This window comes from Eurosta solidaginis, chromosome 2 (genome assembly GCF_040869045.1).
Source record: "Eurosta solidaginis isolate ZX-2024a chromosome 2, ASM4086904v1, whole genome shotgun sequence".
NCBI classification, from domain to species: domain Eukaryota; kingdom Metazoa; phylum Arthropoda; class Insecta; order Diptera; family Tephritidae; genus Eurosta; species Eurosta solidaginis.
Genome location: NC_090320.1, coordinates 98,844,858 through 98,859,862, shown reverse-complemented (window position 1 = coordinate 98,859,862; position 15,005 = coordinate 98,844,858). Strand labels below are relative to the sequence as shown.

The window sequence follows — 15,005 nt, the reverse complement described above, 5'->3', positions numbered from 1 at the left end:
TATGAATTTTGCAAAGAAAAAACTCAAAAGGCGCCACTGTGTGACGTTGAAACTAAATTTGCCTCTTTGCGAAACTACTTTTATATTCCGAGGAAAAATTGTTGTAAAAGCCATACACTTCAATTTTTCTCCAAAAGTATGCAACGGCTGTACTTTTTTTCTCCAATTCTATTTTGTGTTGACTTTTATACAATTCAAATGTGTGAACGTTTTTTGTAAAACTATTTTGTTCATACATATACCAAAATTATAGAAATTTTAAAATTTTCGTAACATAATTACGGTAATTTTTTTTAAATAATAACTATAATACATATTTAAAAGCTTTTTCTGATTTACTTCTCCTTTCCAAGTGCTTTTTTCCTGCTTTCTACCGTTCGGAGGCGTCTTCCTAAAGCATTTATTCCGCCTATCACAACATGGCCGGAAGACAGGACTATTCCCATGCCAATATTTTATTTAATTGGGGAAAGGTACACTTTTGTTAACCCTGGCGTTAAAGTGGCCAACCATCACTTTTATATATTGGCAGAGGTAGCGCTCGCTCGTATGTACTTTACAAGAGCTGGTACAATGCAATATTCTTCGTCGGTCCATCAGAAAACCTTGAAACAGTATATGACAGAGTGACCTTGTCTGGTTTTAGCCTTTGGCAAATCACCATACTTATGGTTAGTGTACCCGTGGGCCATTCGATGGCGAATGACGTTGAGAAAGTTTCATACTTATGTACATTCTTTATACAGTTTCAACCTTATGTAATTTTTAGCCCCGCAATTGTCCCACCCCCCTGTGGTGTTTAGAGGTGAATCTCGGATAAGACTGGGAGACAGGCGCCATATGATGTAGCAGTCAAGGGTTCGATGTTCTCGTCAAAACATGGAAAACTGCCGTGTTCTTGTTGGATACGGCTGCTGAGTAATTTGGTTATACCCGGGTAAAAGGGGTAATTGGATGGCCGGGTACTATCCGACCTTTCTTGTACTCTGCAATAACTCATGCTCCGATTGATATACAAATACATACCGTTACCTTAATTTACAAAGGCCCTACGCAATTTGTCGAAACTAAGTTGTTCAAAGATTTTGGATAATGCTCGGATGTCAGGGTTTTTGCGTACTCGAGTAATACCCGGGTACATGGATCCCCGCCACCTGAGTACCCAGGTATCCCATTACTCGGGTAAAATGATCAGCCCTGTCTCCCATCATACGTCATAATGAAAAAGAAGCGCTCGCTGCTCTTTAAAAACGTCCGGAATGGCGAAAGTGATTTCTACAAAGTAGTTGCTTATTCGACGAGCAGCTAACTACTATGTAGAATAGCCGAAACAACGATGGGTGTGGTTTTCATTTAGTGAGTATATCGTACACTGTTTATTCTTATTGTAATTCATTTCGCCTTTCGGAACACCAACTACGCGAAACATCACAGGTTTGCCATACTACCGCCGAAGTCAAGAACATAAGGTCCAAGCAGCTTTTGAAGGAAGGATAGTGATCTTGCGAAGGCTAATTTTAGTAAACTTAATCAAACTTTATCTAGAGTGGCTTGGCCCAAACACGGTGTAGATATTGACAAAAATGTTTCCGACTTTTATACCACCATTTACGGTATTTTGGGAAAACACGTACCTAAGCGAAAACGTGTGTCTACCGAACCAGTCCAAATATGGTTCACTAAAGAGCTGAGGTCTTTAAAAACAGAAAATCGCGCTTCTTGAATTTATTCAAAAGGTCGGCTCTCACTCCGATTACTTGCAGTAATGAGGTCTTTAAAAACAGAAAATCGCGCTTCTTGAATTTATTCAAAAGGTGGGCTCTCACTCCGATTACTTGCAGTACTCTATTTTGCGTCATAAATATTTTGAATTAAACAAAAAGTGTTATAATACGTACATCTGTAAGATGAAAAGGACAATAGCTTGTACTCCGAAATCCTTCTATGATTTCGTGAACTCTAAACGTAGGTTTAAAGCGTTTCCCTCTGCTTTAAAATACCAGGATGCTTTGCCTAGCGCCGATCAAGATATTGCTAACTTCTTTGCACAATTTTTTAAGTCCAACTATTCCGCTTAATTTAATTCTTCTTCAAATGAATATCCATTTCAATTTAACTCACTTAACACAATTAATATTCCCGCAATATATCCTGATGAAGTTTTTTCATATTTAACGTCTTTGAAGGAATCTTACAAGTACGGTCCTGATTTAATTCCACTTGTTTTCTTAAAAAATGCACTGAACACATTTATCAGCCTTTAATTGATTTATTCAATCTGTCCCTAAAACGTGGAGTTTTTCCTTCTGCTTGGAAGGAATCTTTTCCCATATCCCTTCACAAAAGTGGCAGTAGGTCGTGTGTAGAAAACTATCGAGGAATAGCAAAGTTGTTGGCCATCCCAAAGTTGTTGGAAGCTATCGTTGCCAATCAGCTAACTTTTTCTATTTCCACTTTGATTGCAGAACCGCAACCTGGATTCTGTAAAGGTAAATCGACCATTACAAATCTACTTGAATTTACAACTAACGTTTCAAATGGATTTAGAAAAACTTCACACCAATGTTATTTATACTGATTTCACTAAAGCATTTGACAAAGTATCGCACTCCTTACTTATCTACAAGGTGGATCGGCTTGGCTTCCAACCCGATCTCACCCAGTGGATCTCGTCGTATCTCTACGGTCGAACGCAAAAAGTTATTTTTAAAAAATTCTTTCAAATGTCATCGATGTTCCCTCTGGCGTCGCACAAAGCAGTCACCTTGGTCCAATTCTGTTATTGCTATTTATTAATGATACCTGCACCACTATAAAATATTCCAAAATCTTAATGTATGCTGATGATGTAAAACTTTTTAGGTCTTAGGCGTCTACCGAAGAACGTCCCTTGCTTCAAGCGTATTTAAACTGCCTAGTTACTTGGTGCAACGTAAATTCAATGCGCTAAAGCTCAATGAATGCAAATTCATGAGCCTCTGTCGAAGGTCTTTGCCAGCAGCCTCTTACGTAATTAATAATTTTTGTGTTCTATCAGTAAACTATTTTGTGCACTTGGGAGTCGCGATAGATGCTAAATTTAGTTTCAACCTTCATATTAATGCTACTGTCAATAAGACTAGAGGTGTTCTTTCATTCGTGAAACGGTGGTCCAAAGAATTTAGTGACCCTTATGAAACTAAAACGCTTTTCATCATTTTAGTTAGATCGATACTAGAATACGGACCAATAGTCTGGAATCCACAATATCGGGTTCATGCAGATAGACTTGAATCAATACAAAAGCAATTTCTAATTCTCTTTAAGGAATTTTCAGTGGAACGCTGCATACAATCTGCCACCTTATACTAGTCGTAGAGAAATGCTAGGCGTTATATTTATGGCTAAACTCCTAAATGGATTGATTTCTAGTCCAATTCTTTTGAACGAAGTAAACTTTAGCGTTCCATCACGAGTGTCAAGACATTACAAACCTCTTCTTTTGAGGCAGTGTAGAACTAATTTCGAATTTAATGAACTTTTTGGGTGTTTGTGTCATGATTTCAACACTCATTCTAATTCATTTGACATAACGGATTCACTTTTTCCATAAAGAGAACTGTCTTAATCTATCTTAACTCGTAACAAAAAAAAAAAAACAATCAAATAAACTAAAAATGTTCCCTTACTTAACAATGTAGTATGTTTATGTATAATTTCTAACTGTTATGTAATTTCTAACTGTTATGTATAGTACTCAGCTGATGATTTTTATTCTGTAGCTGAGTAGTTTTAGATCTCGACGCTTAACAAACCTCCGCCTATCAGCAACTCGGCAAAAACAAATCCGTGCGTTATGCGGATGCGCCCCTCGCGCCAGTCGGGCGGGTTTTGGAGGGTATTAATCCGTTGGGTATTATTATTATACATTGCAAACAAGGAAAAAACACAACACTTTTTTTTGCACAAAACCGAATTGCTCTTATGTAGGTCACACCACACACTTTTTTATTATTAATAACTGTTTTAATACAAACTTTAAACTGTTTTTTAAAAGGCAATACATTCTCATTGCTTTATACAATTGTTTTTGTTATTGATATAAGAGAAAACATACAAAAGTTTACCGACGGCGATGGTTACTAGGGCATGTTTCTGACTTCACTTCATCAGCTAGCTTTTCGGGAGCTGAGTATTGAACTTGAAATCTCCAACATTCATATTTTATACTAGTGTAAAGGCAGACGCCTTTGTCCCGCTGCTCGATTTGCAATTGGTATCTAAGTATTGCCTTTTTGTTGCTATTCCTTTATACACCATAAGGTACATACTAATTTTATATGTTTTTAATCCTAATTGTGTGGAGTAATTATAGGCATGCTGCTAGAGCTTAGTAACATCTCTAGTATCAATAACATACTTTTAAGTTTTTATAAATGCTTTATTCTTTTGGAAAATTTAGTTTAAAGACAGAACTTCAATATGAAATAACGCTCAAACACAGTATGAAAATGAAAAAGCATGTTGTCACACATGTGATATAATACGATATGTCGTATGTCGATAAAGAGTATTGCCCGCATAATATTAAAAAAAATGTATGCTTATTTGAGTATTGATGCATTAGATATGGTTTAGCGGTTTTTTACTTATATCTCATATATTTTCATTTTTTAAGTAAAATTTTTGAATAAAAAAAATATATATTTTAATAAAAAACAAAAAGATAAAAAATTTTTAAATACTTTCTTTATATAAACTGCAGCGGGAAGTGTGTCGTTAAGCCCAGACATAATGCTGGTGAACTTCGAATTTGAAATTTTAACAATAGCTATTGTAAACAGCTTATCAAAAACAAAACTATAAAGGTAGAGTAAAATTACCGAACCTAGGTGCTATAAGCTATTTACAAGAGCTACTGTTAAAATTGAAAAATCAAAATTCACCGACATTAAGGATATTTTACCCTCTCTTAGTATTTTCCGCCTTTTAAGCATCGCTTTGGTGCTCTTAACTGTATGTAAAGCTTCAAGTTTATAGCTCAATATCAAGTCTAATAAAAATAGATTGCTTAACTCCCCCTCCGTACGATTTTCTAAGTACGCCGATCCGTGAGTCACCTAGGACAACAGCGGAACCTATTCGAATGGTTTCTCCTTTTTGTTGCATTGTCTCGGGTGAACCTAAAATTCAAGTGTTTATCTCAAAAATTGATCGAAAGCTTCCAAATGTTTAAATGTCGATCCCTGCCATATCTAGAAATTTTTTTATTCTAAATATAAGGACTTTATAAAGCCCTAAGCTATATATTCTTAAATCTAGACCACACAATACCGTCCCCTTGCTGGGACACCCAATTTTCCGCGAATATCCCAGAGAGAAGCGAGTGGGCTAATCGCATGGAACCGGGAAACAACCGAGTTGGCAATGGACAATTCTTAAGCAAGTCCAATGTAAATAAGAGCCTACGCTTACCAGACCACCGCAGCGTTTTTCAAGCTGATCTTATAGCTATCTCTTTCTAATCAACCTGCCGGTGAATAACTCAGTTTCAATTTTTTACGACAACCAAACTGCCATAAAATCCCTACAATGTAGTGATACAACGTCACTAGTGGCGTTAAAGTACAGAGAAGCTGTAAAGACGTTAGCGGATAAGTGCAACCTGAGCATAATATGGGTCCCAGGCTACAGTTACATCTCGGGAAACTGCGCTGCTGATGAGCTGGCAAGGGAAGGCGCACCTCTGCTGGCTGAGGGAATCCTCCTCTGAATACTAGAAAGCACTAGCTGCGATATCAGTTCAGGGAACAAGCTAACGCGGGATAGACCATAAAACCAACATGTCGGGTGTTCAGGCAAATCTGGCCGCAGGTGGACGAAAAGAGATCACAATCGGTCGTACTTCTGAATGTTGTTGTATTAACAAAAGCTTCGCCCCATTTAATGTGCACGACCACTCACAAATTGTCATCAAAGTCCTCTAACGGGAGTCCAAGGGAACTGGCTGTTTCAACAGGGGCGGACCATAGGGAGATTGGTGTCAGAGCTTTTACAATTGAATGAATCGCCTCTCTATTAGCCCATTAGTGGGTACTCTAACAGGTCACCGTCTTATGGGCCCCCATGGAGCTCGTATGGGCCTGCAAAGAAATAACTTCTGTCGCGGCTACAGGGAAAAGAAAGAGATAGAAAGCGTAGAGCATTATCTATGCCATTGTCCCGCCCTGTCGAAGATTATGTACCGATGTCTCCATAGACACTTCTTTGGGTGCATTGCAGACCTAGAATCTGCAAATATAAACGAAATTCTGCGCTACATTAGGCAAACGCACTGGTTTAGCTTTATGGGTGTATGAATCAAATTCCAAAGAAAGGAAACAAGGGCTCCTTCGTGGTATCACAACGGCCCCAATGGCCTACGTGAATCTCCGCTTGGGTAGCGGAGACGGCTACTTTAACCTTACCTAAGGCCATAAGCTAAGTTCGAGTTTCAGTTCCTTAAAATTTGAAGGGAAAATTTCCAAATCTGGAAAATTTCTTTAACTTTCACGATCCCTGCGCAAAGCAGCGAAAAGTTTTCCCCCTAGGTTGTATTGCAACCCGATTACAGTTCAAGTAAGTTTCAAGTCTCAAAATTTAGCTTCGCAAGTTTCGCATTTTATGAATATCACAAATTAATAAGGTCGTAGGCTATGTGTAAAGTTTCAGATCTCTCGGTTATACAGATGTTCATTGGAAGTCGAAAGTGAAAGTTCCAGGTTCGAAGATTTTTTTAATTTGCTCTACCCTTGGACCAACTAGTGAAATACTTTTCCCTCATGTTGCATTGTCGTAAAGTTTAAAAGTATGTTTCAGTTTTAAGAAACCAGCTCTACAGGAATTTTCTCAAAAATAAAAAGCAGAATTCCTCCTGTTTTAAATGGACTTTGTATATATCTCGATCTCTGTCCAATCAAGAAAACTTTGTCATCCTAAATATTACAACTCCATAGAGTCAGAAGTTTTTTCGAATGTTTGAAGTCTCCAGGTTATCGGAAAGTTTCTTAAAACTCGAAAGCAAAATTTCCAAGTTCTGACGATTTCCTAAGTTTTCACGATCCAGTGATCTACTAGTGAAAGTTTGTTTCCCTCGTGTTGCACTGTCATTTTTCTTAGTTTCAGGAATAACATATTCCACATACTGTAAATGGACTTTCTATATGTCCCTAAATATCTCCATCCCTGTCCCATCTGGAAAATGGAAAGGAATGAATCTGGAAAACGCACTAAGTCCACTAGACATCATAGTTTAATTGTCCCTAGGTACACATATTTGCTATCATCTGGAATGTTTTCCATTAACGCTGTGAGACATTGGAACGCGATTCCAAATGCAATAAAAAATAAACTAAACGTTAGGAACAACAACGTTGTAATATATGAAAAGTTCGGTAATGTGTAGTATTCCATGGACTTTTTATTACTTTTCTTTTTTTCTTTACCCGTAGTTCATTGCCTTTTATTTTCGTCCTTTCTTTAAGTTATTGTTAAATAAATAAATGAATCCCGAAAAGGCTATGGCGCTCGCGCTCTGGTGGACCTTTAAAGAAAGAATTAATGCATTAAATGGATTTTTTGACCCCGAAAACCACAAGATAAACATTTAGGCCAGCTTTCAATATAGATGTTTGAGCAGGTAAGCTTTAAAAAGAAAACCTAGAAAGAAAATTTCATTGGTCGAAATTCCTTTTATAAGTATGGTTTCTTGGGCAAACTTGCTTAAAATAATCATAATCGCGATTCGCCTTTGACGCAAATAAATCTGACCCGCCATATTATATATTAATGTATGTATGTATGTATATTTTTTTATTTCTAATATTTCTAATATATACAGCTTACCTGTAGGATTTGACTCGCCTCGAATGATGTACCGGGTAACAATATGACTGGCGATGACACATGTCCAGATTCAATACACAACATGTTGGGAAATTCATCATCACCGAAATCGCTTATTTCTCTTGCGTGATCAATCCATGGATTCCAAATTACTGCAATTGAAATAAGTTCATAACATGCAGTGTACTGTAGTGTATTTGATTTTATTGATACTACTGTAGTCACGTTAGATTAGACGTTTATTGATCCAACGTAAATTTATTACATAAATAATACTCTTACAACTAATAAATGAAATTTAATTAAAAATTGATATTATAGTTGAAACGTGTTGCGCGTCGTTCGTTGTGTTCAAGAATCTGTTATTAGCCCAAAATGGGTTGCCGTCATGCAGAAAAGTGAGCATGTTGCCACAGTAGCCCCCCAGGAGTTACTTCGATGCACCAGAGAAGTCACGGATCGTTGCACTGCCGACTTCTGGAGTATGTGCGCGGTATATTTGGACTTCTGGAGGGAGTTGCTCGTTGATGGCACTACGGTTGAGTTACTTGTGCCATTCGTATTGTCACGGATATTAGCATCACTAAGCTATACCATAACTAAGGCGATGCAAAGGCCATGCTAAGCGATATTTACGTCAATAATCAAATCATGTATACACATATATAAGGCAGCCGAGAGATGTCACACACAGATGCATTTACTTATACGCCTATGTGTGTGCGGGAGACTGTAAACTACAAACATTCACATCAATAATTCAATCATTATGTCCACACATATGTAGGTACACGCAGCTGAGAAGCAAGGCACAAACATATGCAGACATCTTATTTGAGATGCTCCTAAATGTAGGCAATTATAATTGTGGAAGTGTCGCTCACACATACAAGCATGGGGTATGAGAGAAGCTATAAAATCGTGCAATTTTAATTATAGCTGAGAAGCTCATGGACAATGCTAGTAGATTCTAGAAGATGCGAACGAGGAAACCAGAGAGTATAAAAGGCCGCAGATGTAGAGGCGCTGGAATTCAGTTTGATTTGAGTTGTCAAGCAGTTACGACTAAGACGATATCTAGAGAGCAATAGCAGTATTATTTTGAAAGTCAGTTTCATTTAAGCTCTCAGTTTGGTTATTAAGCTATTCGTTGCACAGTTTGAGTGTTATTGTGAAGTATTTTAATAAAGGTCATTTTTCCATTATTCAATATTGGAGTTATTTATTCAACAGTTTAGCGATACGAACCTAGAAAAAGGGCAAATAAGAGGATTTGCAGCAAATTCGTTACAGTATTTTGATTTTCTGCTTCAATAAGTGCAGGCTTAAGACTTTCTGTTGATACTGTGGTTGCCTTACCATCGACGTAAATCTTGAATACATAGTCCGATATGCGCTCGAGCACTTCATATGGACCTCGATACGGTTGTTGAAGTGGTTTTTTACTTCGTCTACTCGTAACAAGTACAACTATGAACACTAAAATGTTTGAATGCTCGAGATCTATTGTGATGCGCGGTAGGTGACGAGCGGACTGTACGCATGAAGTTTCGAAATTCTTCGATAACATGTTGTGGCTCAGGCCCCATTTCGACGTCGATGAAGAATGCCCCTGGTAACCGGTGTGTTGTTCCGTAAAGCATTTCTGCTGTTCTGGCTTTAATGTCGTCTTTGAAACTTGTGCGAAGACCGAACAACACCACTGGCAGTATATTTACCCTGTTATATGAGGCGTGGGACCGTATTGCCGCTTTTAGAGACCTATGCCAACGCTCGACCATACCATTCGATGCTGGGTGAAAAGCTGTCGTTCGAGTTCGGTTGCATCCAATGAGTTGCGTGAATGCGTTGAAGAATTTTGACTCGTACTGAGATCTTCGATCACTCTAACAGTAGCTGGTGCTCCGAAGCGGCTTATCCACCCGGCGAAAAATGCTTTTGCTACTGTATCGGTACAGATGTCTTTTAGCGGTATTGCTTCGGGCCAACGGGTGAAGTGGTCGATTATCGTCAGGCAGTATCTGTATCCGTCGCAAAATGGCATGATTATGATGTCGACGTGAACGTGTTTGTAACGCTCACTCAGTACGTCGATGTGTTGCGGAATGTTTGTTTCATGACGATGTACCATGCTACGTTGGCATGACAAACATGTACGGACCCACCGGATACTGTCACGATTCATATGTGGCCACGCGTATTGTTGACTTACGAGCTTTTGTGTGGCTCGTCCATTGGGATGCGAGATGTCGTGGATTAGGTCGAACACCTTTCGTCGTAGTGACGAGTGTATGTATGTCCTTACCTTGCCCGTCGATACGTCACAGTACAACTCGGCATCTGAATCATCAATTTTGAGTTTGTTTAGTTTCAGAGATGTTGAACTTGAACGCAGCAGATGGTGTTGTTCCTCATCGTTATGTCGTTCGTCTTCGATTTCTCTAGCTGATATGCTCACAGGGAGGTGTACGGTATTAATCCGCGACAGCGCATCGGCTACCGTGTTTTTATGTCCCGGTGTATGTACAATTGTGCTGATAAACTGACTGATATACTGATCAGATGCATCGCAGGGAAGAGTTGAAGCAGCCTCCATTGCTGGGTATGCCAGCTGGACTGCATCTATCAATGCCATTTTACAGTCCTCAAAGGCTTTTGATGTTGTTTCATTCCATCCCACTGGACGTTTGTCGTTCTTTTTCGCTCCCGCGGTGAGGGCGATTAGTGGAGCCTGAATTTCCGAAGCTCGAGGAATGTTTAGCCTATAAAAGTTCCGTGATCCTGAAAAACGTCGAACTCAGCAATTGTTTGTGGTTTCGGGTAGTTTCGCATTTCTTATATGCGGTGAGTGGTTGGCTTAAGTCCTGCTCTGTCGATTGTATGTCCGAGGTAGACCAACTCTTGTTGTGCGAACGAGCATTTGTTGACATTAATTGAAAGGCCATGCTGTCTGAGGCGGTCGAACACCATTCTTAGGTGTTTTTTGTGTTCCTTCATAGACTTAGATGCTATCAAGATATCGTCGATGTAAATATGACAAAACTGCAAGTCCCGAAGTATGGAATCCATTAATCTTTGAAATGATTGTGCAGCGTTACATAAGCCGAATGTCATTACGTTGAATTCGAAGGGGCCGAAGGGTGTTATTACCGCTGTTTTCGGTCGGTCCTCAGGTGCTACTGGAATCTGGTAGTATGCTCGCGTGAGATCCAGTGTTGTGAACAAACTGAAGCCATGCATTAATTATGTGAAGTCTCGGAGCTGCGGAATGGGATACCTCTCTTTAGTCGTCGGTAGTCACCACAAGCGCGCCAATTTCCACCTTTTTTTCGCACGAGATGTAGTGGGCTGTCCCATTCGCTCTTTGACGGAACGCAAATACCTTGTTTTAACATACTGTCGGATTCTTTTTTTGCTGCTGTTAATTTTTCTCCAGCGAGCCGACGTGCCCTCTCTGCTACGGGTGTACTCTGCGTAGTTATGTTGTGCTTTACGCTATGCTTAGGCGTGGGGGATTAGTAGGTTTGGTGATTCCCTCGAACTTCTGGAGGAGGCGTTCCACATAACTGTTATAAGTGGCGGATGTAACGTGTGCGGCTGTCATTTCTTGCATTGATGCTTGAGGTCGTGGAGACTGTGACCTAGTAACGCTTGAGTTAGAGTGCACCAGCCTCCGCTTGCGTAGATCGACGAGCAGGTTGTTATGTTTGATGAAGTCGGTACGTAATATGGGATGCGCAACGTCTGCGACTGTGAATTGCCACTTGAAAGTTTGACCCAGAACAATGTCGTGCGTTAGTTGGTGTAAGCCGTAAGTTATTATTATAGAGCCATTTGCTGCAAAGGGAGTGAAATCAGTTTTCTTTAAATTCGTTGGATTATTATTGAGAACTCCCCTGGGAAACGCCGAAATGTCGGCGCCGTTGTCGATCAAGAATTCGAGACGATTTTTTAAATCGGTTATTTGTAGACGCGAGGATGACCGACGGCCTTGTTAGTTTAAATTGCTTTTGCGGAAATTACAGGGTTGTCGGCATTTCTTTGCTTGAGCACCGAATCGTGTGTGATAATAGCACATGTTCTTTCCAATCTCTCTCGCTTTTTTATCTTTTGATGTTTTTACCGCCATCGTGAGTGCCTCTACATGGGCGGTTAATTCTTCGATGTTATGTGCAAACAATTTTTGTGCTTCGTTGTATGCTACTCCCCGTCAGCTGTTGGGGGCCCACTTTTGGTAGTCACTGACATAATGCTATTTTCCACCTCATACATTTTGTCTGCTTGTAAGGCGAGGCTGTCAAGGTCGTTAGTGGCGCTGACGGCCAAAATCCGACGGATGTTCTGTGGCAATTGTTCCAGAAAAACTATACGTAGAATGTTCTCGGTCATCATACCAGCTGTTAAACTTCTTAAACGCAGTAAATAGTGTGATGGCTTTCCATCAGTGAACTCAGTGTAATGAAGCAGTCGTCGTAATTTGCTTTCGCTGCTTTCTTCGAATATGTCAAGCAGTCGTGTCTTCAAAGCCTGAAATTTACCATCAGCTGGTGGATCCTTAATAATGTCGGCCACAAATGGTAGGGTAGTATTGACCAAGTGCACCAAAACAAACCGGTACTGTATTATGTCGCTGCGAATTTGTGCTATTTCGAGTGCCATATTGCACAATTGCAATTGCATGAGTGGCTGAGATAATACCACCGGGGCTTTCGTTGAATGCTGAACCAAATTCTGAAACACTTCAAGAAGTGTTTGCCGTGTTTTCGGTGCTCGAGTTTTGTGTTTGCGTGCTCATTTTGAGTTTGGGGTCACCAATGTAGTGTACTTGATTGTATTGATACTACTGTAGTCACATTAGATTATACGTTTATTGATCCAACGTAAATTTATTACATAAATAATACTCTTACAACTAATAAATGAAATTTAATTAAAAATTGAGATGTTCTTGCTGAAATGTGTTGCGCGTCGTTCGTTGTATTCAAGAATCTGTCATTAGCCCTAAACGGGTTGCCGCCATGCAGAAAAGTGAGCATGTTACCACAGTACTAAGCTTAGTAAAACGGTTATAAGGAGTAATTTGCATTGAACCACACTTATCGCAACCTATGGAAAAACTTGTAGACTCTTGTTTTACAATGTAGAATATTTTATATTAACAACAATCATGTACAAATTTACAATTTTCGTTGGATATCCAGCGAATAGCAGTGATGTAGATTCCGAAGCTACGGATATATGTGTGCATATGCAAATTTTAATTTGTATGGGAGGGTGCCACACCACTTTTTCCAATATACCCCAATTTTCGTTATAACTTTCACATTAATAATATTGGCTACTATGCTAAGTTTCAGTAATGTAACTTAAGCGGTTCCGGGGATGCATATGTGATATAAAAAGGAAACTTTTTATGGGAGGCACCACACCCATTTTTTCAATTCCTCCCATTTTTCTATACTGATATAATATCGATGTTGTGAATATGCCTGGCAAATGTCATTATTATTAAGAGACTACCTCCATTCAGTGAAGAACTCTATTTACTATGGTGCATATTTCATGGAAGTCGGTCCCACATCGCGCCAAAAACAAGAGTTGGCGTATTTATATATAGACGAGTTCCACGCGTGGTTGTAAATTCGACCAATCCATTTTCTTAGATAAGGAATCTCACATTAAAGGTTTCTAGATATGGTAAATTCTATTCTAAACTGTACTCTTCTGCACAACGCGGTGTTTATGCGTCGAAGCTCCAAGCCAATATTTACTAATCAGGCCAACTTTTCGGGGATTGGATCGTATATGATACTTCAGCGGTTCAGGAGATATGCGATATGAAAAGAAGAATTTGAATGGCACGTGACACATCCCTCCTTCCCCCAACATTCGTTAAAACTTTCACACTATCAATATTGAGAGCTATTTCAAGTTCCAGGAATATAAATTATTTTGTACAGGAGATATGCGATATGGAAAAGTACACCACACTCCATATTTCAATTCCTCCACTGATACAATATCGATGTTCTGTACCTGCCTCCTAAGTGTCACTGCCCTGGTAATACTACCCTAAGAGATATTTAACTCTTCATCAGACTTGTGAAATCATGATTACTAATTGTAAGGATTACCCGTTTAACTGATTGTTTTCTTTAAAAGCCATTTAATGATTACTTGACAAATTTTCTGTTTCTAATTATTACTTTCCAATGGATTAAAAAAATAATTTGAAAAATCAAAAATTAGCAATACAGTTTTTTTTTTTTTAATTTTTTATAAACTGCTTTTTTCGCTTTGTTGAAAGAAACATTTTCGTTTGTTGCATACACGGAATAATTTCTACATACAAGTACATTTGGGGATGTCACAGTAAACCGTGAGAGTTTATACATATAGGTGTTTAAGCGACTTAAACTATGAACATTTTTCGTTCGTTTCTTTCAGTAGCCATTGAGTGTGCTTGTAATTCTCAACTGGTTAGTGAAATATTCTAAAGACATAGTTTGAGTTTTTTAATTAAAATCGAGGTTCTTCGGATGGTGTGCTAATACATCAGAGCCCAGTGCTCGCCTCCATATCACATTTTAAAGGGTTCTTCAAATAGAGGATGAGGTGGCTCAGTAGAGCGAAGCCTCAGAGCCCCCCAGTGCTCGCCCCCAAATTAAATAAATAAAGGTGTACTGATGCTATGCATCCTCCCATGACTTAAATACACCAATAACACTAAAACTACCCAACTCAATAAATGGAATACATTAAATCAAAAACCCCATAAACTCAATACAGTCCATTAATAATAATAATTTATAAATTTAAAAAAAGGAATGCTTGGTGGGAGTTGAACCCGCAACCCCGGGCGTTTGGTCGGGTACGTCAGCCACTGTGCCACGACTCATACGCTTACAAGCACATAAAATTACTCATTTATAACTCTTATTAAACTGCTCGCCCTCAATTGCCCAAAGCTTAGACATGGTCCTTCGAGCCGGATCACTGGCTCGTATGGAAGTTTCATTAGACGACTAAGCCGTCTAAGGGGGGAGTATGTTTAAGCGACTTAAACTATGAACATTTTTCGTTCGTTTCTTTCAGTAGCCATTGAGTGTGCTTGTAATTCTCAACTGGTTAGTGAAATATTC

The 15,005-nt window shown here is 39.0% G+C and overlaps 1 protein-coding gene across 10 annotated transcripts in view; it reads right to left on the bottom strand.

Moving 5' to 3' along the window:
• The window catches only part of LOC137240104 (uncharacterized), a 1,657,600-nt gene that overhangs the window by 463,030 nt on the left and 1,179,565 nt on the right, over positions 1-15,005 (bottom strand). For 9 of the 10 annotated variants that reach the window (XM_067766027.1, XM_067766030.1, XM_067766026.1 and 6 more), the window contains one exon: positions 7,864-8,015. In XM_067766027.1, the coding sequence (XP_067622128.1) occupies positions 7,864-8,015 (152 nt within the window). Of the gene's footprint in view, positions 1-7,465; positions 7,562-7,863; positions 8,016-15,005 lie in introns of those variants that run through there. The other variant, XM_067766031.1, reaches the window with a different exon arrangement.